Source organism: Globicephala melas, chromosome 14 (genome assembly GCF_963455315.2).
Source record: "Globicephala melas chromosome 14, mGloMel1.2, whole genome shotgun sequence".
NCBI lineage: Eukaryota > Metazoa > Chordata > Mammalia > Artiodactyla > Delphinidae > Globicephala > Globicephala melas.
In genome coordinates, this window is record NC_083327.1 from 5790864 (window position 1) to 5815894 (window position 25031).

Below are 25031 nucleotides of genomic sequence, written 5' to 3' on the forward strand. Positions count from 1 at the left end.
CCTCTCATGCACTATTAATTTCATCCTAGCATTTTATTTAGGACTTTCACATAAATTATTTTGCTTTATGCTTTTTATTTTTAACCATTTTGTTTGTTATATTTTGCTATCTTTGATATCCTAATTTTATAAAACAAATTAGGTAGTTTTTCATCTTTTGCAAGTTCTATAACATTTTGTATATATCAGGAAATAGCTTTGTTATAAAAGTTTAAAGTGAGAGGCCCGCGTATGGAAAAAAAAAAAAAAAAAAAAAAAAAAAAAAAAAAAAGTTCGGGCTTCCCTGGTGGCACAGTGGTTGAGAGTCCGCCTGCCGATGCAGGGGACACGGGTTCGTGCCCCGGTCCGGGAAGATCCCACATGCCGCGGAGCGGCTGGGCCTGTGGGCCATGGCCGCTGAGCCTGCGTGTCCCGAGCGGGAGAGGCCACAGCAGTGAGAGGCCCGCGTATGGAAAAAAAAAAAAAAAAAAAAAAAAAAAAAAAAAAAAGTTTAAAAGTCAGCCTCTCCCAAGGTATATGAAACTGGTCCTTATTTGCATATAGTTCTTTAACAACATTTTCTGTCCTCTTTGTTTATTGGACAATTAAGTATTTTTCCTGCTTCTTGAATTACTATTGCTAATTTTTTTCTGAAAATTATTAATTTCAATAAAATCTAATATTTACAAATATAATATTCTCCTTAATATTAAAATCAATAAGTTATATGGTTATCTCTTCCCCTTTTAATTTTATGCATATTTTATTTCTTCATTGCATTTGTTAGAATCTCAAAAAGACACATCTGTTGGCTTTATCAATGTTCAATTCTAATTTTTCTGTTTCTAATCAAGTTATTTCTCTTTCATCGTTTTGAAAATTATTTGATTCTTGAGGGTCACCATTGATTACCTAATCTCCAAATCCAGTAACCTTCTAAACTCCCTTTTATTCATTGAATGCTGGGCTTCCCTGGTGAAATACTCTCCTAGGTTTTCTGTCTGCTTTCACTATTTCTCTCAATCTTACTTCAAAGTTCCACTTTCCTCTTCCAATCCCAAATGTGGGCCTTCTCCCAAAGCAGTTTCTGATCCTTCTTTGTTTTGTAGACCTCACCCAACCTTTATCACAGGAAAAAGTCAATAAGCTTTAAAATGAGGAAGCTTTAGAAACCAAGATTACTATTTTATTTTCTGTTTTTAAAGAATGAAATTAATAATAGTTTGCTCTTGGAGAGAGATCTTTTGGAAATTTTCAAATGCACTTTCTCGCCTGGGCAAGCTATTAACCAGAGAGGAAAGTCTTTTTTCACGCACATTCACCAATCTCTAATTTCTTTCCTCCTATTTCACCCTGTACTTTCCATGCCTCAGGCAAGTCTGGGTTATCTTCAACCAACTGATCAAGCCATAAGTATTTGTTAATAACTTAGTCTGTACCTAGCACTGTAAATAGAAAAAGAGTAACATCTCTATGTGAAAATATGTAGGGGTGAAAATTACTTCCTGGAACTATATTGATCTGACTTTTTACAAAAACAAAACCCTTTTCCTTGGCCAGTTAAAAGTGCTTCTTGCAAAAAAAATATATATATACATATATATGTGTGTGTGTGTGTGTGTGTATACATATATATCTCCTCATATTGACTTTCTTAGTTCATCTGCCTACATTTTCACGAAGAAGTTTCATTCTCATCTTAAACTGAAAGTGAAGTCATAAAATTCTCAAAAGTGATTCCATGTTGTGACTTTCTGATTGCCCATAGAAGGTATCACTTCCATTCCTTCTAAATCTTGTTATCTTTAAACCCTGAAGATATCCATATCCTCATCCCCCTCCCTCAGCTGCAAAAACTATCCCACTCTTGTATTTTTAGTTGACATGGTCTCATGGAAGCATCTCCCACTGGTGCTTTCTCCTCTTTATGTGACAACACATGGCTGACAAGCAAGTCTGATGATTTCAGTGAATGTCCAACCAGGAAATGTTTTAGTCTCCCCTAAATATATCAGTGATTCTCCAGAGACCTCTTTTTCTTCTTTTGGGAAAAACACCATCAATACCCTTACCTTGGGATGACTTTCAATGGTAAAAGCTGTTCTTGTGTCCATGGCAGATGCTGGAGATTTAATTCAGTAAACCTCAACAGTGAAATCTTTGCACTATAACATCACCCCTGTACAAGTTCTAAAGGAAACCTCATAACATCTTATGACATATGTCTCCCCCCAAAAGAAAGTTTAAAACTTGGAAGATAATGGTAGTAAGAAATTTTTGGCAGTACTAAGAAATTTTTGGAATAGGGACAAACATAATTTTTTTTTTCTGGCATCTTTATTTTCCATAATGAACTTGAATTACTTTTACTCAGGGGATGGATGCTGTCCCTTTGTGTATTTACTTTAATATTGTAAAGCAATGAACATAGGCCTTGAAAACAGACATACCTAATTTTGAATGTCTGCGCTTTAATGTATAGTGTAAGTGACACTATTATTAGTAGGTTCTCATTAATTATCTATTTTATACATAGTAGTGTATATATGTCAATCCCAATCTCCCAGTTCATCCCACCGCCCTTACCCCCTTGGTATCCATAAGTTTGTTCTCTACATCTGTGTCTCTATTTCTCTTTGCAAATAAGTTCATCTTACCATTTTTCTAGATTCCAAATATAAGCAATATTATACAATATTTGTTTTTCTCTTTCCGACTTACTTCACTCTGTATGATAGTCTCTAGGTCCATCCACGGCTCTGCAAATGGCACTATTTCATTCACTTTTATGGCTGAGTAATATTTCATTGTATATATGTACCACATCTTCTTTATCCATTCCTCTGCTGATGGACATTTAGGTTTTTTCCATGTCTTGGCTATTGTAAATAGTGCTGCAGTGAACACTGGGGTGCATGTAATTTTTGAATTATTGTTTTCTCCAGGTATATGCATATAAGAATTTTATGGTAACTTTGTTAATGTATTTGCTGATATCACTTACTGGCTGGTCTCAGGGTAGAACCAAAATGCTTCTAACCACTGTTTTCCAGACAACCTGCTCCAGGAAGCCTGGAGATTGCTTTTTATAGAATCCGTGTGAGATTTCAAGGGCAAAACCTGAGGTCAAGACAGCAAACCATGAACCTCCTTTAAATTTGTAAGTCACTAAATTCAGTGAGACTGTCTGGATACCGGCATAAGATGCTCTCCATCTTTAGAGGAGGCTGCAAGAGAAGGCAGTTTAGCAAAAAGAAAATGTGCATTCAGTAAAGTTACCAAAACCGATTCAGCAGTGCTACAAAAGTGACATGAGAATCGATGGAGTATTTCTTCTTAATCTGGGCATTTAACTTCACTAATTTTAGTGGTGTTTGCAAAAAAAAAAAAAAAAAAAAAAAAAAAGGTTTATGGCTAGCAATTACTGTTTTAGCTGGTGATGTCTTTTCATTTGCAAATGTGTTTCTGGGAAAGTTTGAATGTTGGCTTTTTGGAAAATGACTTTATTTGCTGCACAAAGGTCATTCTTAAATGTCAAACATCATTTGGTATTTGTTCATGTTGCATTTTTTTAATGTCTGGAAGAATATTTTTTCCAGACTTGTTTTTGAGGTCAAGCTAGTGTTTTGAGGTAGTGGGAAATTCTGATCCTCTAAAACCATAGGGTATGAGAAAAACAGAGCACTGTCATGCAGAAAAATTAAGTTCTTGTGTGGCTCAGTCGTGACCTTTATGAATGATTAACGGATTGCTTGTCTGGTAAAAGAGTTCAGTTCTTTTTCGGCCATTTACTAAGAAGAATTGAGTACTGTTGTAAAGTTGTATTCTTTTATTAAAATTGGAGTCAGAAAACCTTTAAGTCTGTAGAGGACACCAAAATTAATGCCTTTTCAATCTCAATAACTGAAAGATTGAATATATAAATTTCTCTGATTTTTTATGTGCCTCTTCCCGAATGAATGTAATGTGGCCTAGTACTCACACTTTTAAATTCTTTATTGAAAATATAAATGCATCTTCTTATTTACGCTCAGTAAAGGAAATTTTGGTAAAGGCAAGTTAAAATGGCATCTATTGCCAATGGTGAAAACATTAGGGAAGGAGCAGTAGGATACATTACTCACCATTAAAATATTTCCATTATATTCAACCTCATGTTAATGACACTATAAGATTATACTTTTTTAGGGCATCTTAATATTGATTCACTTTGTGAAACTCTTAATTTAGCATATTTTCCTTCCCATGGAGTATCATGGAAAACCTACAAAGCAACTGGAAGTGAACTGCAGCTGAGATTATTAAAATCTCTGAGCAAACACTGGCCTGATTATATATTCCATCATTATTAACACCATGAAACCACATATTCCAATGTAGGGAAATAAACCATGCAAAGTGCAAGGATATAAAATTAATTTTAAAGTTGAAAGGGATTCTATTAATTATATAGCCTTATACTTGAAAGCCTGGCTTGGGCATCAATTATATGTGACCTTTTTGAATCCCAAGCCCAAAACATCCTCACTGTATAATGATGGACAAGTAATGTAACCTCTTGAAACGTCATCATCTCCATGTCTAAAATGAGAATAATAATAGAACCTAACTCATGATGAAGATAGCACTTAAACACAATACCTAACTTTTGGAAAGGATTCGAACAATATGGCAGAATGAGTGATGTGGGTGGACCCCAGCCCTGATAAAAACTCATAGAAATGCTGGATAAAATGTTAGGACAACAAAAATGAGGCACACTGAAAATAAAAGGAGATTTATAGGTGTCCATAAAATACAACAACAATAAAAAGACAAAAGACAAAGTATTAGGGGTAAGCTGGGGGCTTTTAAATGTTTTGAATAGTTATAAGCTCTAAATGGTTAAGAATTAGGATTTCATTGTTGCTATGTGGAGAGAAGAATGTCCTCAACTTGTGTAGGTTTGGAGAACTAAAATCAATTCAACTACATAAAGCCTGGGGCCTCACAGAATTACCCTTTCTGTCAAAGGAGGTTTAGAGAAATTTTATTTGATGGCCCCAGGAAACAGTGAGAAAGAAGCTCACCTTCTTTCAAGAGCCTTGGTGGGGAGAAAAAAGGCACACCCCGCAACAAAAGAAACAAATAGTAGCACATGCCATGCAGGTATATGATAGAAATTGATGCTTTTGTGATATAGCAACCTAGAACAAAGAAATTTACTGCTGTGAAAGGATGTTTTTACAGTGAGGATTATAGGAGTTTCATAGGGGAGAAAATGCTGTGCAAGATGAACACTCAATAAAATTATACAAAATAAAATAAAATATAGGAGAAAACAAAAGCCATGCAGGGGAATCAGCAGATGTAATGAAAGGAGCACACTCTGAAATAGAAAACAAACAAGAAAAATCCTTAAATAAACCATAAAAGAGATATGTTTAAAGTGTTTTTTAAAAAGTATAGAAATAATAAATACAGAACAACATAACAGAAAATAGATTTGGAAAAAATAGAACTACCAAAAATAAAACATATAGTCACTGAAGTTAAAAATTCAGTAGATGGGTTAAATACTAATTTGACACTGTCAAGGGGAATGTTTGTGAATTGGAAGGTAGATCTGAGGAAGTCACCCAGAGTACAGTGAGTAAGATTAAGACCATGATATTATTCAATAATAATAAAGTTCTTTCCCTTTTTCCTCTGTTTTTCCTCTCTCTCTCCATTCCAAAGTACTTTTTAGTCACTTACAAGGCACAAGATATGGTGATGGACAAGACAGACAAGACTCCTAGTCTTATGAAGCTCATATTTTAGTGTGTTGATGGATACAGTTATTAAACAAATACATAAAAACAACACAGATATTGATAAGTTCTGTAGAGAATTAAATTCAGGTTTTAGAGAATGACTGTATTTGTATTTGGTGGTCAGGGACCACCTCTGGAAGGAGGTGAGATTTTAGCTTTGATAAAAATGACAAGAATGAATCAACCATGCAAAGATCAGAAGAGATTTCCAGTGAAAGAAATCAATGTATGTTTAAGAGCTAAAAGAAGGCCAGTGCGACTGGAACACGGTTAGTCATGGGGAGAAGGATGTGAGATGGTTTTTGAAATGTAGGCTGGGCAGATTACACAGGGCTCTTAATAAGACCCAGAGTAAGGAGTTTAGATTTTATTCTAAGAGTTGGGAAGACATGAAAGGAATTTAAGAGGAGGATTTACAGTATCTGTTTTATCTTTTAAAAGGTCTGCCTTTCTGCTCTGTGGAGACTGGATTGTAAGCAGAAGTGGTGACAGGGGTGGGGGCCAGTTAGGAGGTCATTGCAATGATCCCAGTGCTGGAGGCTAGTGGGGTGTGGACCTGAGTGGTGGTGGTGGAGCTGAAGAGACCTTGACAGATTTGGAACATGCTTTGGATGGAGACACATGACAGTGGAAAATTGATAGACTATGGGTTTGGGGGAACAGGAAGAATCACAGATTCTAGGAATCCGAGATACATCCATGTAGGAATTATTGCTACAATACTCATTAGTCTCACAGCCACTGCTTAAGTACTTCCACTGATTAACAGCTTGTTTTTTTTTTTTTTTTTTTGCGGTACGCGTGCCTCTCACTGTTGTGGCCTCTCGCGTTGCGGAGCACAGGCTCCAGACGCACAGGCTCAGCGGCCATGGCTCACGGGCCCAGCCGCTTCTCGGCATGTGGGATCCTCCTGGACTGGGGCACGAACCCACGTCCCCTGAATCGGCAGGCGGACTCTCAACCACTGCGCCACCAGGGAAGCCCAACAGCTTGGTATTTCATATGGCCACCCACTCTGTTTTATGGACCCCAATTTGTTAGAAATTTCTTCCTATGGATTTGACCCTTCCCCTTAATTCTTTCTTAATAAACATCATAGTTAATTTATTTGTAATCCTTCTGCTACTTGAGGTTTCCAGATATCCAAAGAAAATTATCATTTCTTCCTGAGTTTTTTTCCAAGCTAAACATACCCAGTGTTTGATTCTAATAAGAATCTATTTTTGTGGTACTTATAGAGATTATAATTCTAAAATGAGGTTTGATTCTTTAAGTTTTCCCTAGCTTTTCTACTAGATTCTTTTCCCTGAAGCGCTTTTCAATTGGGCACTCAAAATTTACTTCCAAAATAAGCCTGACACTAAACTATAATTTTTGAGACAGTCTTCACTCCATTTCTCACTCTTTTACCATTCTGAGCACTATTCTTTCTACATATTTATCAATATTCCTCTGTAAAACACTAATGACCACAACTAAATGCTAAGTAGACCAAAAGTCCTGAATTCCACACTTTAGAAAATGCAACCAAAGTTTTTCTTAATGATCTTTTTTTTAAAAAAAATATTTTTTATAATATTTATATAAAAAAATATTTTATATTGGAGTAGAGTTGATTGTGTTATTTTCAGCAAAGTGATTCAGTTCTACATATACATGCACCTATTCTTTTTCAAATTATTTTCCCATTTAAGTTGTTAAATAATATTAAGCAGAGTTCCCTGTGCTATACAGTAGGTCCTTGTTGGTTATCTGTTTTAAATATAGCAGTGAGTACATGTCAATCCCAAACTCAAAAGTTTCTATTGAGTTTTGGTACAGCTATTTTACAGTGTTGACTCATCAAACTTTAGTCATCAAAAATCCAATATATTCACTTTAAAATAACTTGTTATGCCAGGTAGATCCCAGCCTAGAAGACATACCCTGACATATACTTCTGGCAAAGAGATAATAATATACAGAATACATCGATTTGAAGAGATATTATAATTAAGGAAACCATTAAAAAATTAAAACTACAACACAAAGAAGACATTGTTTTTCCTTCAGAAAAGCAAAACTTTAATTACGTCTCCCACTTAAGTCTTGGTGAAACTGTTCACAATAGTCAAAGCTAGTGTCTCCTGTGAAGGTTGGGGTGAGGGAAGAAGAAAAAGCCCTAAACCGAAATAGGGAAGGATTTAGCATATAAGAGATGCCGTCTTTAACCCTCTCTGCCAATCCTTGGCCACTTGGCCACCAGTCCTGTAGAACTCAGTTAGGTGATGACTAGTAAACAACTTAGGACTCCTTGCTAGATTAGGTTAGAGTTTGCATATGGTTCAGAAAGTACAAAATCAGCTGAGGGACAATGTTTAATATATATTACAGTATGAGCTACCCAGAGCCCAGTATAAGAATGTCAAGTTGTAACCCTACAGTTATCATTGATGTGCTCCCAAATTCTCCAGCCTTTGGAAGACTATCTTTACCTTAGTATAATTTTTAAACAAACACTTGGCTTGATCTGCCACATAATTTAGAACTATAAATTCAATATACTCCCAATATCTCTAAGGATTTTTTGAGGGAGGACTTGTGTGTTCCTGCCCATCCACTCTTACATGTATTTTAGCTATATCATCATTCGTTGCTTTGTATTTTGTGTCTGGGCTATTCTCTTTATTCTGTCCCTAGTCAACCTCAATGTGAAATCAATCTTTCTTTTCTTTAATCACCTCTTTGTAAATATTTCTAATACAGGGTATAGGCTTTTAATAAAAGTTGGTTGTAGTGTAGAGGGATTTTATTTCAACCCAGCACTGTATATACATTTATACTTAAGTATCAGTGTTCTTAAAATTGATCCTGATGTTCCTTCCACATGGAATCCAACAGTTTTTTCCTCTGGTCTCAACTTTCCACCATTTTTCTGGACGGTTCTCTCCTTACTCCTGAAGCCCCTCCTTTTAACCTCACATCCTTCCTCTATTTTCCCCAGGAAGCCTCACCTTGTCTCCCTGGCAACCTCAGTAAATTTCAAATTACTACTCTGTTATTATGCAAAATAATATCTCTCTATCACCTTCAGTTTTCCAGATTTAGTGCCAAGGCCCATCTTTACATAACAAAACTGGTCCATCAGGATGTTTTTGATAAATCTAAGAAAATTTTCTGCATTATTTCTGGTCAACTTTTATTTTGCTCTTTATTCACAAACGATTTATCTTGAGCACCGTATGTTTATTAAAACTAAATTTGAAATGCACATCTAGGACCGGCTCTCCTAAAGGCAGGGATTAGCTTGTTTTCATAGATACTAAGTTTGTGTCACAGTATCTAGGGGCCACTGTAGTGTAGGTGGTCTGGAGATAGTTCAGCCTAGAGGAGTGGAAGACTGATGGTTGCTTGCCCAAGAGCGGTACCTGAGTCTGTAGGAATGGGTGGAATTTCTCAGGGAGAGAGTATTGAGATGAATCCCGAGGGGAAAACTTAGCTTTTAGAGGATGAAGAGCCACTAAAGCAATGGAATGGATGGAAGGCAGTCAGGAAGAGGAAGAAAATCAAATCGTCAGCTTTGAAAACCAAGGGAGGTGAACGTTTTAGGAAAAGTTGTGGGACGGGGGAGCGTGGGAGAGTGTCAAATGCTGAAGGAATCAGGATGAACGTGACAGTTTCTAAGAGGCAGCTGACTTCCCAGAGAGCAGTTTCATTCCGGGAAGGAGGCTTGAAGTCAGATAGCCTGACATTATTGGGCGAGGGGAAAGTGAGCAATTAGAGGATATGCTTTTGAAAGACTTATGTAAGTAGGAAAGAGAACTGTTCAGAGAACGACATGGAAAGTAATATGGTTTGCACTTATCCTTTAATAGTCAGAAATCCGGGGTTGACTTTTCTCAGAGGAAGTTCTTAGTGGATACAGAGGGGCTGGGATGGAAGCAGAGAGCAACTTGCAGTAACTCCGAACCTCCACACCCCGATATGGAAGGAAACCAAGAAAAGAGGAAGTTGGAGAAAAGCCCTCAGTGTGCTCAGCTAAAGGGTTGGTCCTTGTATGGAAAGGGAACAGAGTACCAAGTAAGCTGAGTGAGAAAGACTGATGTCTAGACATACATTGGTAAAATTTCCAAGGATAAAAGGAAAAATCCCAAAAAAGCCTTCCAGAAAGAAAAGCAGATTCTCTTACCAGAAGACATCTCACAGGCAACACTGGATACCGGCATTCAGGGTCCAAGTTATCATCAAAGTTCAGTATGAAAAACAAAATTCTCGACCTTGGGAGTTCCCTGGTGGTCCAGCGGTTAGGACTCATTGCTTTCACTGCTGGGGGCCCAGGTTCAATCCCTGGTCCAGGAACTAAGATAAAACTTCTTGACCTTAAATTTCTAGGTCTAGCCAAACTAGCATTCAAGTGTAAAGGCAAGATGAGTCAATTTTAGACTCTTCTCTGTTAAAGGATGTACTTGATCAAAATTAAACAAATCTAAGAAAGATCAACAAGAAATTAATACTGATAGTTAGACTAATAGCTGATACTAATAGTTAAGTCTAATTACTGCAGCACAATATACAATCATTTGGAAATAAATGATATGTGAGTATCAAGACAGTGAGACATGGATAGCACACTCAAATTCTTGTCTTGGTTTGGGAAAGAGTACAGATACTGATTCACTATAGATAGTGATAGATTTAAAAATTTACTTAAGTGTATGTGATAAAATTAGTGTACAGCACTTGGAATAATTGAAGAAGGATAACTAGAGGAAAAAATGTAACTGAAAATTCCTACTGATCCAAAAAAATTTAAATAGGGGAAAAATGAAGAAACAGCAAGAAAATATGCTAAAGAGAAATCCTAATATAAGATGGAAGAAATAAGTCCAACCTTATAATAAATATAGTGAATGTCAATGGATTTAATTTCCTACTAAAAGGAAGAGGATCAGATGGGATTTTTAAAATACAACTATACATGTTTTATATAAGATATATGCTTAAAGCAAAATGACACTGAAGAGTAGAAGGCATATGGAAAAAAATGTAGCAAAGGCGTTAACAAAGCAGCAATAATAATATTAATATCAAGCAAAATTGGACAAGAAAAAGCACTAATTAGGATGAAGAGGGGTGTTGTATTTTGACAGAAAATAGATCAAAAAAATCTAACATTTTCCCTACCTTCACTATTTGTTGTGAAGTATATTTGGGATGGGAGATGACATCACGCTGCAAAACCACTTCTAGGAGTCTTTCCTCTGGAGGCAAACCTCTGAAGGCAACATAGATGTAAATATCTGGCCACAGGAAAATAGAGAGGCATGGTATAATGAAAGCATATTTATGTCTTCTTGGGTAGTTTACAAAAATAAAAAGATATAAAGGATATAATATGACAATAGTGAATGGAATGAGAAAGAACAAACATTTTCTTAAGGGGTATAAAGAGACTAGATCAGTGTATAGCAAAATCAATTAAAATTGAAAGGAAAGAAAACTCTGAAGATAATAGAAGAGAAACCAATGAGACCACAGCGTTGTTTTGGATATGGTGACCCAGCTTTTGAGTCAACCATTTTCATCTAAGTGGTCCTCTTAACCAATTTCTGTTGAATGATATGAATGAGACATGCAGTTAAATCAGTTTTATCTGAAGCAGTTTGTGAATGAAAGAGTGAAATTAAAAGTTATTAATCTGACACATATATATTTGACTGCTTATAATGAAACTTTCCAAGGGCTGGCTAGTAAATTTAATATTTGTGAAATATTTTATAAGCCTTGCCTATCAGACTAGGAATAACTATAAAATTTTCTCTCACAAAAACAAATTTTTGTCTACTCTGTTCATGGCTATATCACCAGTGCCTAGAATCCTGTCTGGAATATAGTAATTGCTCATTTAATGTTTGTTGAACGAATGGACTCTATTCATGCTCAATGCCTTTGAAAGCATATTGTCTTCTAAAAAATTCCCTCTCCAGCGTGGATGCTGGCTAAGGTGTTTAAATAAGTACTGTGCAATCTTGAGACCTCCCATGCAAAGTAAACCTTGCTTTGGTGCTTAGACATGCATCCAGGGAACTGTTCCACACCGAGTGACTTAAGAAAAGTTTTAGAAGCAACTACAACTCTGTGTTTTACTTAGACTCGGGTGCCTGTGTGTCTCTGCACACCCCAGTCAACCTTGGTCAGAGCCTCTAGGCCTCCAGGTCTACTGAGAGACGGCCTGTATGTTATGTTCATGTGCCAACTTCTGACCTGAGAAAATAATGCAATTTTAGAGCTTCAGAAGACCTCAGAGACCCTGTTCCCAGAATCCCCTTTTGAAACAGGAGGAAAAAGGTTTGGAGAACTTCAGGTGTGATGCTCAAAACAGGAGCTGTATCTGCTGGTCTTCACTTTATTTTTCCACCCTGACAATTCAGCTGCACCTCACATCTTAGTTTAATGGTCTTCCTTGTCTCTAGGTATTTGAAACACTGCTTTGAAATGGCTAATCATTTTTAGTTCTCTCTATAGAATGCCCCTTGGGCTTCAATACGGATAATGATAAATGATGGAAACAAGTTTGAATATATGTTAATTGATTATAAGGATAATTTATAGACTAGAAAAATACTGAAACTATTATCCACATGTATTCATGTGTCCCTGAAAAATAAGCTAGAGTATTGAGAGGATAGTTAAGATAGTATTATAGTTATTTTTAGAAATTGCTGTAAGCACTATATGTATGTCTTAGTGGAATCATTTTCATTAAAAACTCAGTTTTGATATTTCTTTCAGTAAACATGTATACAATGATACTGCTGTAAACTAAAACATTATGTGATAAGACACAAAAACATAGCAATAAATGGTAAAACATGAGTAGAACTATTTATTTTGATATTTATAGATTCTCTAAAAAAGAAATTCTGTGGGAACAAAATGGATGAGTTAAAAAGCATAAATGACAAAGGAACTTCTTTCTTACCTCCAGGTACAAGCTTGAGATCATGTGAGTCACATGAAGGTGGTTTAAGTGCAGTAAATATGTTTCAGAACTATCCAGATACCAGTGCCTTATGAAAAAGCATGAAAAATCCATTCATGGTTTACCCACTGTGTATTTATGTTGAGATGTTTGGGTGAAGCAACAATTCACCTCATCTTTTAACTTTCAGTTGGAGTGTAGAATGTACTAATTATTCTCACGAGGTATCTTGTTAAATTATTTCTTTCAGTAAATATGCGTTCAGTGATATTGCTTTAAGTTAAATTATTCTGTGCTGTACTGTTATAGGAAATGAGATTGAACTTCAGCAAGTGGAAAAGTCCCATATGGATATAAGCCTTAATTAAAAAATCATAGAGGAATCATTTTTCTTAAACATTCTAAATGAATGCATAATATAATACATATAATACAATATGCGTAATGTAATATATATACAAAGGTAACATCTCTCAAAAATACCATACTAAAAGCGTCACATTTTTCAAGTGTAAACTTTCTTATAAAACACTTCCCTGTAAACTTCTGGGGCACTGACAATCGCTCTAGTTGCCAACAATTTGGACCCAATCATCCAAAGATGTACTCAACCTGCAGTAAGCTGGGACTTCTGATTCTTATCTAATGGGGGTACCCCATCCATTTGCTCCCCCAGGCTTAGGAGCTGCTGGTGACCCATCTATCAAACCCGACGCCCTACCCAATCACAAATAGCTGTATATGGACAATTGCAGTAGCTCTTCATAGTTTATGTTGCCTCTAACTTTGCTCCCCTAGACTCTGCTATCCATTCTTCAATTACAGTAATCTATCTAAAATTCAAATCAAACCATGATTTCTCACTCATTGCCTCTTAAACCCCTACAAAAGTTTCACATTTAATCGGGTAGAGATACTTTCCAGGGTTCTTAATAAGGCCTCAAAGAAGCTTTCTGTGGGCCTGATTCCCTCTGCATGTCAGAGAGCTTGGCAGGAAAGCAAGCCATCCCTGTTCTTTTTAGGAAAATGTAGAAATGCTTCATCCAGGGACAACCCAGTTTACTTTCTTGTAATTCACATTCCCTAAGATCTTATTGGGCCACTTTAGCAATAAGATTATTCACGTCTTATAGTGTGAGGGTTTTAGTCCCCTACAAAAGGTGCTGGAACTTGCAACATAGCATCTTATTTTGCCACTGATGTACTAAGATGCTAAATTAAATTCTGATACAGGTCAACAAGAAAAGATGAATCCTACTAGTTTACTATTGGAAGTAGAATTGCTTTATTATTTATGTGCTTCTACATTTATTTTACTCATCACCAACAAATAAAGTATCTTTCAAGCAAACCATTACTGATAGTTTATAAAAATCCAAAAGTTATCTCAAAAAGAGATGAGATCATAAAATGCAATTGGATAATATATAAGAAATATTAACAAATAATTCCTACATGATTTCACACATTGATGATTTCTTACATGGAACGGTGCATCCAGTTTACTAACATTTCCCAGAAGTAAGACTGAGTAAGTGTAAAAATGATGATTTAAGGGTTTACACCCCAAATGTCCTGGAATCATTCTAGATAAGATGTTTTATAATATAATTTTTGAATACATGTTTGAAAAGTTCTAAAAGGAATCTATCATTATATGTAATTATTTCAAAGCTTCTATTTGGAAATAAAATGAATTAGAATATATCATCATTGACTAAGAGTATGTACACTAAATATATTTGACAATCTCTTCTATAAAATAGTTTGGGTTTCATAATTTAACAACTTAATTGAAAACATCTGATCATTTAAACTTTTTCTATAACATGCTATCAGTATATCGTTTCATTACACTATGTTTTGTCCAATTTAGAAGTGCCATAAAATCACCCATTTACTTAACAGAGTCATGGCTGACTATCTAATAAAATCATTTCTGTGGGAGTATTTTGAAAAGCAAGATTCTGTTTTATTATTGTAATAAATAGCATCTTCATGCCTATAACCACGTATCTAATTATGTCAATAGAACCAAGAAATAATTTGAAGGAAAGAATATCAGTTAATCTTTCAAATTTTGATTATGGATTTCTCATATTTCTTAACATGTATTAATTTATTTTAAATATTTCTTAATATTAATTTTTGATTTTCTCAAAATTTATTTAAATATTTCCTGATATTTATTATATAATTGTCATTAATTTGAATTAATTATTTGGAAATTGTCTTTCATCCACTTATTCTATTCCTGTTTGTTTCTTTGGGAAAATGAAATTAATGTATAATTAACAGTAAAATGTATTTCTTAAACAGCGTTCTTCAGAATTCCAGCTAATGATGTCTAATTTTAAAATTCCTTGTTTCCAATAGTTCATGCCAGTTCTAGAAATATCTTTGATGATGTAGATAATAGTCTTTTTCCCAATCAGCTCTATGTTTTCATAAAACACCTGACTATATAGGCACTCAACAAAGAGTTGTTGAGGGAGAGAAAACAATTTTTACGTCTAATCATATTGCAAAAATTTTTTTTTAAATAATCTCAGAAAACAGAAGACTATCAAAATGACTGATGATCTGCTCTCTTCTTCACTACCTAAATATCTCCAGGCCATCTTATGCACACAAAAAATCTGCATGCAACATAATTGTGACAACTCTGTTTCCAATAAGTGTAAAAATAAATGAACGAATTTAATAACATACAAATGCAGCTTAATGTTTTGATTAAGGTAAATAATTTTATGTATTTGAAAGGAACAGGCCATGTTTAGTGGGTTTTCTTGGGTGTGAGAATATCAGAGACAGTTTTTTACTTATGTTTGTAATTTTAATACCTAAAACAGTAAGTAATTGATAAATGTTTATTGACAAAAATTAAGCATTGTTTTAGGGCATTAAGCTTTGTTTTGGGACAGTGAGATTTAAGTTCTAAATAAAGTAATATTTCAATTATTTAAATAATAATCTGAATATATTTTTCGACACAATAGCAACAATAGTTAACTCTGTTGACAAAAGAAATGTTGACCATCATAATCATACATAATTAACTTTTAAGTACTTCTCTAAGAATTTTATCTTTTCCCCATTGAACAGTTCACCAAACAAGTTAAAGAAATGGTTCTAGGCATCTAGAAATTTGCCTTTTGGAGAAGAATTTCTTAGCATGAAAGTTATTTATAGAATAAATATTGAGCCCCAGTTATATGCAAAGCAGGAGGTGCTTTTAAAACTTGTAAGACATACTTCCTTTCCATATAAGTTCATAATCCAGTTCGGGGAATAAGACACAGTCTAATAAGTAAAAGTCCATTATTGATACAAAGCAGAACAGAAGTTAGGGCAGACAGAGGCTGATTCTGATTGGTTGGTTAGTTCATGGAGGTGGTGCCATTTGAGGAGGATTTGGAGAGGGCTTTATTGCAGGCATGGCTGGAGGAGCAGATGTTTCAGGTGGAGGAAAATAAGAGAAAGGCTGCGTTGGCTTGACCATTTCCATGACAAAAAGCAGTGCAATTTGGCTGTAGATTAAAAGTAGGACATATCTCTGGGAGTTTCTTGAGAAGCAACAGTGGGCTAGAATAGTTTCTGTAGAAATGCGAAGGAAAGCTAGCTAACAATGTGAAGTTAATATTTATATAGCAAGCTGGTTTGCAGTAATAACTGTTATTGACTAATTCTCTGCTCTACTTGTCCATACGTTGAAGAATAAACATGGTAAAATAACAAGTGGATATGTGTGTGTTTTAAATTTTTGATGACTTCACATTATTATAACCCTTGATTTCCAGACAAAAACTTCATGACTGACAATTGACTACCAAGAGTCAGTTTTCAAGTGTATTTGTTTCTTAACGATCTACTTATAATATTCCTGGATGGGAGAAGAAAAGACATAAAACTATACCTAAAGCAACAGATTTTCAAAACCTTTTTTTCATGTGACTTTGATTGTATCGTACTTCCAGAGACTACTGCTTTTTATCAAGAAGCACAGTGAAAGAGTGTGTATGAGAAAATGTGCCTAAACATGGAAAGCCATATGAGTTTTATATATGAACGCAGTTATTTATCCACCACTTCATCGATACCATCAACATAAAGATATAGGAAATAACCCTGTATTTTCATAAGCCATGTACCATATGTACATATACAATATTATGCTGTACATGACTTCATTTGATTTCATAACTTGCTTTTCATTGCTTTTACCAAAGCAGATCATCTTTTTATTTGGCTATGCTGTTTTTCTCGTGTAACTAATGTAGTATATGATCTTTGCCACCTCAGAATCATTTGAATATAAATCAACAACCATGAAGAACTGATATTATTCAGAAAGAATAACACACTAAAGGTTTACCTCAACCCATATTCACTAAATAAGAGAATAATAGCAAAAATGACAGCTTTTTCTCCCTAAGTTTAGATGATCCAATTGGCCTTTATATTCATGAGAAATGAAGAAAATTGAATATGATATCATCTTGAAAGAGAGCACGAATATTTTGAAAGTATTCCATTGTGAGAAATGGATGGAGCCATAGCATTTGTTGTTAAATTTTACCATTGATAACAACCCTTAAAGAAAGAAGATTTTTTTCAAACACTTGGCACATAAACATTGGCAGAAGAAACTCACTTAATTAGATAAGAGTTTACGTGTTTCACTTACAAATTAGGATTGTTTAAGGTCTGAAACAATCCGTCTAGCACATTAAAAAAATACCACCATAGTGTTGCTTTTCCATCTGAGAAAAAGAAGTAAATTGTTAGCATGTCTTCTATCTTATAGGGAATTTAGTTATATCAAGGCCTCATATTATTGAATAGTTTTAATTTTTTAAGTAATTTTTAATATAAATTATATTGGTAACAATAATCAGAAAATTTATTTTAAACTTTCGATTATGTAAAACTTATGTAATCAAGTCCACATATGATTGAAGAATTTCTTAAATGCTCTGACCCATGATAAGGCATTAGCACTAATGCTCATATAACATTGATTATTAATAAGTAGAAGTGACTAGAGTGAAGAATATGGAAATTTAATTTGTAATATAAAATTTGTAATTTGTATTTGAGAAGCTTCAATTACATTCCAGCTAATAATGTGAAATAGTTCACTGAAATACTAATGCCTATTTTAAAAAAAATAGTACTTTACTCATGTTTAAATTTCAGAAATCATTAAAAATTGAATATGACACTTTTAAAATGATCTCAGAGCCAACCTATATCCTCAGACCCCTAAATTTCAGGATCATAATCCCTGTAAACTATTTTTCCTTAGAAAACAAATTGCAGGCTATTATCATGCTGCCACCGAGTTGAGGAATTGCCTTCTACTAGAACAGGTAATAAAGTTACCTTGTAGCTAGGAAGTTGTAGGCATGGGATACTTTCTTTGGTGTCCTTTGCCCTCCGGTTGCCCAAACTACCTTAGTGTAAGCATCAGAGCCCCCAGATTACTTATGTGAACATGTGCTCTGACTGAGATGCCCTAAATGATAGACACACACGTACACAATTTAAATGATAAATTCAAGAGGACAGAAGGTAAAGCATACTGTTAATAAAAATTACTATTAAATTTCTTTTGCTATTTTCAGATCCAGAGAAATTTCAATTATATATAATATTTCAAAATATTGGATAGTGCAGGAGTCTAGATATAAATTTTCTACGTGGTCACTTTCCAAAATCATTAAATGATAGGTGATTAGATACTTCTCATTAGCAGAATGAAGCATGGTTTAGGCAGCACATAACGTACACATAAATGAATGGAATGAAAGGATGTTGGCAGTAAGGGAAAACAGTGATGGATTTTATGAGATTAAAGCAACTGACATTTTATGAAAATTTCCATTTCCTGCCTTGGATTTTATCTAAACTGATAAAAACAAACACACATTCATTTAGATTTCTCAGATTTCTCATGAGATGTTCTCTTGGGTAGAATATCTTGAAAGAATTTCTGACAAATCAATCTGTCAGGAGCCATACTTTAATATTTATGAGGAAATCTGCCAGGCTGGACAAAAACATGTGCTAGTCTTTTCTCCTTGCATAAAAGATCAGAGTTGTGTATAAAAAATACACTGCTTAATCGTACAAGGTACATTGTAATATTTTAGCAGAAGATGATTTAAAGATGGATGGGAAAAACCAAAACAATAAGCTGGTGAAATTATCCATTCACAAATGTTGACATTATTAGTTCTAGCAATCTATTTGCACTATCATTAGAACATATTTTACCCAGTCATGTGTGTCATGTATGAAAGACCTGGTGTTAAAGACCCAAAACTTTTCTTGGAACATTGAGCACCACTGACCCCTGCCCCTCAGCAATGCTCTTCCCCCACCTACAGTCCTGTGAGCCAGAACTAACCACTCCATTCATCAGGCTTTGGTTTTATTCGATTATTTTACAGTAACAGTGAAATAAGCATGGAATGCTTACAGATTTCTAAGCATATAGATTAAATAAATGTATGCTATGTGGAATCTATTCTTTTGTTCAGCTTATTTTTTCTCTCCCCCATCTGTCTCTGAGTTAGGCCCAGATTATTTTCCTTTCCTAGGAGGTATATGTTGAAAGGATTAAATAACAGAAACCTGGAGTCATTCTCTCTCTTAAACATAACTTTTAAAGGAGAAAACACTCTCTTCCAAGTGGTTAGAAAAGGGATGAAGAATTATGTGGGCACAAGGCGGGAGAGAATGAGAGTTATCTAAGCCACCATTTTCTATAAGCTTTGGAGGACACTAAGGGCAACCTCGTCTTTGGGAAAGTAGTCCATCAAGTGAATGTTTGCCTTAGGTAAGCTAGGTTACATGGTCACTCACTCCTCAAGGATGTGCTGAAAAAACTTGTCGGGGGTGATGATTCTTCAGCAAAGCAACAGCTGGTTTGCATCAGGATTCTATCTCTGAAAAACAAAAGTTAGCCCTGTGGTTGTATTTTTTCTCATGTATTGCTGCAAAACACGATCAGAAAAGAGTACACTATTTCTGTTACTTCAGCTGACTTAAAACCTGATGTGTCATTTCTCTGACTGTTAGCATTGTTTCTTGAAACCTTGTTCTTGTTTATAGATTTTTTTGATTTGAGTTTAGAAATGTTCCAAGCAGATCAGCCGAAAAATTTTAGAATCGTGGATTTAATCAGTAACTTCTAGGTCTGTGTAGGAACATATTGCATGAGACAGTGATGTAATTTGTGAGAAATGTCTACACACAAGCTTTCATATACCTTTATTCTGTCTTTAGAATTTGGAATGATGGGAGATCATACAATTAAAAGTCAGCGACCTCGATCTGTTCATGAAAAAAGGGTCCCTCAGGAACAAGCTGATGCTGCTAAATTTATGGCACAAACTGGTAATACGTTAGTTACATTTTTCTATTTATTGTTGTTAATTTAATGAAACCACTGCATGTTTTCATAATCTTTTGCTGCACATTTGTCAGTTTTTGGAGCTAATATTTTTTGAACCATTTTTTTTTTGTCACCAGTTAAAGTCCATAAATGAAGTAGCTGTGAACTGAAAAGTGCACAAAAAATGTGTAAGATTTATTTTGATTTCATTGTGGGACATTTAGGATTTACATATTATTATTTACTTATGTTAATTAACTACTTAAAATGTATCATTAAACTTTTAAAGAAACTCAGCAAAGTTATTTCATCAATAATTGATTATTTTAGGACTTTCTTAGAATTAATATATTAAGCAGGACTTTAGATGATGAAATTTAATATTTAATATGTTGAATATTTTTTCAGTTGTCATGTATCATATAAATATTAATTGATTGTTAAAGTGTATAGCAATTAGTCAGAAACTTTTTTTAGAATTTAATATCTTTAATTTGAAAAGAGTTTTGTTATATAAGCTAAATAATAAACAGTTGACAGTCTTTATTAGTAAGGTATAATACACTCCAAATAATTAGCTATCAACAAAAATGATTTTTTGGTTTATAGTATTTTTAATCCTAAATAAGTTAGATTACTTTAAAATACATCCCTCCAAATATATATATATATATATATATATATATAAACAAATAAATGCATTCCTCTTTTGTCTCATCATAATATATGGGCTATAATTCCCCCTCTTTGAATGTAGAACATTCTTAAATGAAAACATGATTAATCTGTGTTATAAACATTTTCATCTGTCAGTTTTATTGCAGGAAATTGCAAACTAACAGTTTCATCTATGTCTTCATAAAGTCTTATACATTCCAATCTAGATGATGTGTTTTACTATTAATACAGAAGTTTCAAGCACATAACCAGCTTTTTGACATGACATTCAGACTGATTTTGATGAAATTCCCTTGAAGAATGAATATTTCCTTTAGTTCATGTGATCTTAGGATAATACTTATTCAGAACACTAGATTTGAATCTATAACTCAAAAATGCAAATATTCTTAATGAATTGTGCTCTTGGTAATGGGTGAATAGTAGACTTGAATACATTAGTGGCAAGTAGGTCAAAGAACTCTCAGAAAAGGAAGAACATTTAGAATAACTTCTACATTAAGGACACTTTTTTATCTTTTTAAAAATATATGTTGCAGCCAAATCCAGAAATGAAGAAAACTTGCTTATCTGGATTGCTTTTCATGCACCTTCTTATTTAAGAAAAGGTGATTTATATTTTTACTATTTGATTGAACAAGTCCAAAAGTGCATGACCAGGTTCAGGCAAATTTTCAAATTTCTAAATGTATTTTTCTCCCTTACAAGGATCAAAAATTCTCAACTACTGACCAGAAATTAGGGGGTGACTGACTCTAAGTAAAGACACAGGGCATGGGCTGACTACTCAGACTCCTTCTTGTGCTGTTTCATGGGGCATTTCTGTAAGATTAGAGGTGTCCTGACATTTTGCAAAAGAAGTGGCAGACATTGGTTTACTGAAATTCCTTAAAATTGGGGTCACTTAATAATGAAATGGTGAACCATAGTTTAAATGTCCAATAATGTAGCAAAATTAGTTTATGCATGAATATTATGCAATTTGGCTAGGAGTTTTTATATAAGTTTAGTTTTTGGATTTGCCTGTGACACATACCAAGAAAATTCAGAGTTTTCAGCCAGAAACCTTTTTGCAAATTCAAATCACAAGGAACATTCTATTTTCTTAGTGAGGAATTACTAGTTTCCATTTTAATTTACTCACTATTTTCCAGGCATTGTTTTGTATCTAATATATAGGGACAAATGATTTGGTAAAATAAATGAAATGCTTATTAGACAGATCCATGAGGAGCTTTAAAACTATTTCCCCATGTTGTTAACAATAAGTCAGAAAAGTCAATGAACTTCAGAATTAAAGTTCTGAAAATATTGATTGGATGCTTTAACTAATGAATAACATATAGTTATTATTTCATTTTAAACCAAATATCGTATAGGTAAATATAAATACAGGTATAAGACATTTTAAATTTACATTTCTATGATACTGATTAAAGACTGGAAAACTGCATTATTTAACATAGTTTTTAAAATACATAATTTGACACGAGGCAATTATAAAGCTAAAAAGAGCAGGTTTTTTATTTTTTGCCCTTAAATATTTTCTGAGATTATACTTTCTTCAAATGTTAAGGTAGTCTGAATAAATACAGCTCAGTATAACACAATAAAATTCTACAAAAGTTGTTTTATTTATACTTTTCTATTTGTCTTTCAAACCAAGAAATTGGTGTTGCATGTAAATAATGATGAGTAATTGCTAGCATTAATTTGAGAACAAAGAATAATGCAATAGGGGTAAAACTGAATAATAAGACACAATATATTTTTATGTTAGTCATGAGGAAAAACAAAGCAAAAGCTATCAAACCGTATAACTTAAGAATTACTTCTCAAAATGAGTAACCTGGCCTCTTCAATCATTATGATCAGTCAACCCAGTATTTAAAAACAAACTTTCTATAAAGTAGTAATGTGACTGGCAATGTTTTTAGAAGAGTAATATTTAGTAAAGTCACATTACTTTATCAAAATAACTTGACCATTTTGGTCAGTTTAGTAACTGAGATCGGCTAGTTTGGACATAATTGTACAATGCTCAAATAGTCTAGGACACAGCTCTATTTATAGTCGATGGAAGTGAAATGCCATGATAAGATATAGATATTTAATATAGACATCTAAATTAAATACCAACAAGATGGCTTAGGACATCTTAATTATACATACTGATGATTTTTAACATCATAGTTATCAAATGATCCTATAAACATGTTTAGGAAAGTAGTCTTTTATTCCAGTGGGGAAAATAGTATGTCACATGTTATCGAAAACAGAAAAATAAAATTGTGTGTTTCTAATTTCATGATTTTAACATACTAGCAACATTTTTTATTAGTATTTTGTTTATAGTTTAAAATGCACTCCCATACCTTACCTCATTTAATCCTCTCAAATAGGTTTTGAGGTATATGTATTACTCATTTTATTGAGCAGTTCAGCGAAATAAAGTGACTTTCTCAAGGTCACAGAGCTAATATGCAGTAGCTTTCCATCAACGACAGATCTTCTGACTTTAATAGCAGTGCTTTTTCAGTTCCCTTTCATGTTTCGCATCAGAATAAAGAGCCTTAATAGTACCTTATGTAGGTACTTATTCCTTCTACATAATGTAGAATACCTAATGTGTAATATGCCTTAAGTTACAAGTTAAGGAACCAAATTAGTTTGTGCTATCTCCAAAGACATATATATTAAAAATAGTATACTTTACTGTCTTAATGTCAGTGAATTTTTTACAGAATATCTTTGCTATAAAGTATTTCTCACAAAGGCCCAATGTGCTTGACTAGAACAGCCTTCATGCCTTTTGGGATGACGCTGTGGCAGCATGGAAATCATAACTATTTCATGGAAATGTCACTTGAAATTATAGATTGAGATATAACGGGGTCATTTTTGTAGGTGGGCCAGTATTTCAATGGCAAGATTTGATTCAGAATTTGAAAGCCCATATATATCTTATTCATTTATTTGTTTCGGTTTTGATCAACAGAATGAACCACCAGTTGGAAGGGGAGTGAATAATGCCAATTCTGAGCACTAATTATCAATCTCTCATGACCCAGTCATCATTATCTAGCTTGTTCAACATCATTGTAGCTTCATACATTCAGAAGCAAACCAAAATTTTACAGAAATGCACATAAAAATAGTTCTTGATCTTGATTCATTGCTCAGTTTAGTTAAACCTTCTTTTCCTGCCATCATAACAATGCAATGCTCTTGTGGAAAAATAGAACTAATTGTATTCATAACCTTTATCATTTTACTTATTATAGAATTCACAATGTTCAAGGTTTTCTGGCTTTTAATTAATCACATTGAACCATAATATTTCTACTTCACTTAATCTCATCATAAAGACAGGTTGAAATATCACAAGAAAAAAATTTGCATTAGATTTTCCCCAACTTTAAGTTTTTTTCACTGCTAAATATATATGTGCACGTATACATATATGGGTAGATATTTTTTAACCATTGTCATATTATAGGGTTTCTAAAATAATTATTTTTAACTTTGATAGAGTATTCTTTCATGTAAAAGAACAAACTATGAGGCATAGCTTTAAATATTATTTAAATGGTCATTGAATAACATTTTTATAGATTAGTTATATATAAATTGGTAAAGGCAAAAAATACTGAAATAATCAAGGGTGACGTATAGAGCATGACCAGGACAAACACTGATCGCAACACTGAAAAGATGTCCTATTTAATAGAATATGTCATCCCAGTTACCACTGTGCCCTTATGATATATATCCAGTTATAAATGCATTATATTATTTACACCTCTGGGTACATACTGTAGACCAGTATAAGAGCAAATGCTTCCAAACAGTGCTACTCAAAGTGTGCTTGTCTGTGACCTGGTTGTCATGGGCCCTCGAGGAGATAAGAAGCTTACACCAGAATGTAACTTGAACTACTTTATCAAACACATGTTTTATTTCATCTGACTCTGTTTTTTGGAAAAAGAACTTCTCAGTGATCAGCAAGTTGACTTACACTCTGGTCCAAACTTCATCTGTCCTAGAGTCCCAGCCCGTGGACCAGATGCCTTGAGTTGCACTGCAAGTCATTTCTAAGTCATGTATTAACCTTTCTAAAAAAGGTGGAAAATGGATCATCATACTCTATCAGTTGAATTCTCTGCTAAAGGCAAATCAAATTCTAAGCAGAATCTGTAAAATATAAATTGCTCCT

The 25031-nt window shown here is 33.9% G+C and overlaps 1 protein-coding gene across 3 annotated transcripts in view; it reads left to right on the forward strand.

The window, feature by feature from the left end:
* The window catches only part of ADGRB3 (adhesion G protein-coupled receptor B3), an 801091-nt gene that overhangs the window by 287378 nt on the left and 488682 nt on the right, over positions 1-25031 (forward strand). For all 3 annotated transcript variants that reach the window (XM_030859191.2, XM_030859192.2, XM_060283891.1), the window contains one exon: positions 20029-20139. In XM_030859191.2, the coding sequence (XP_030715051.1) occupies positions 20029-20139 (111 nt within the window). The remainder of the gene's footprint in view (positions 1-20028; positions 20140-25031) is intronic.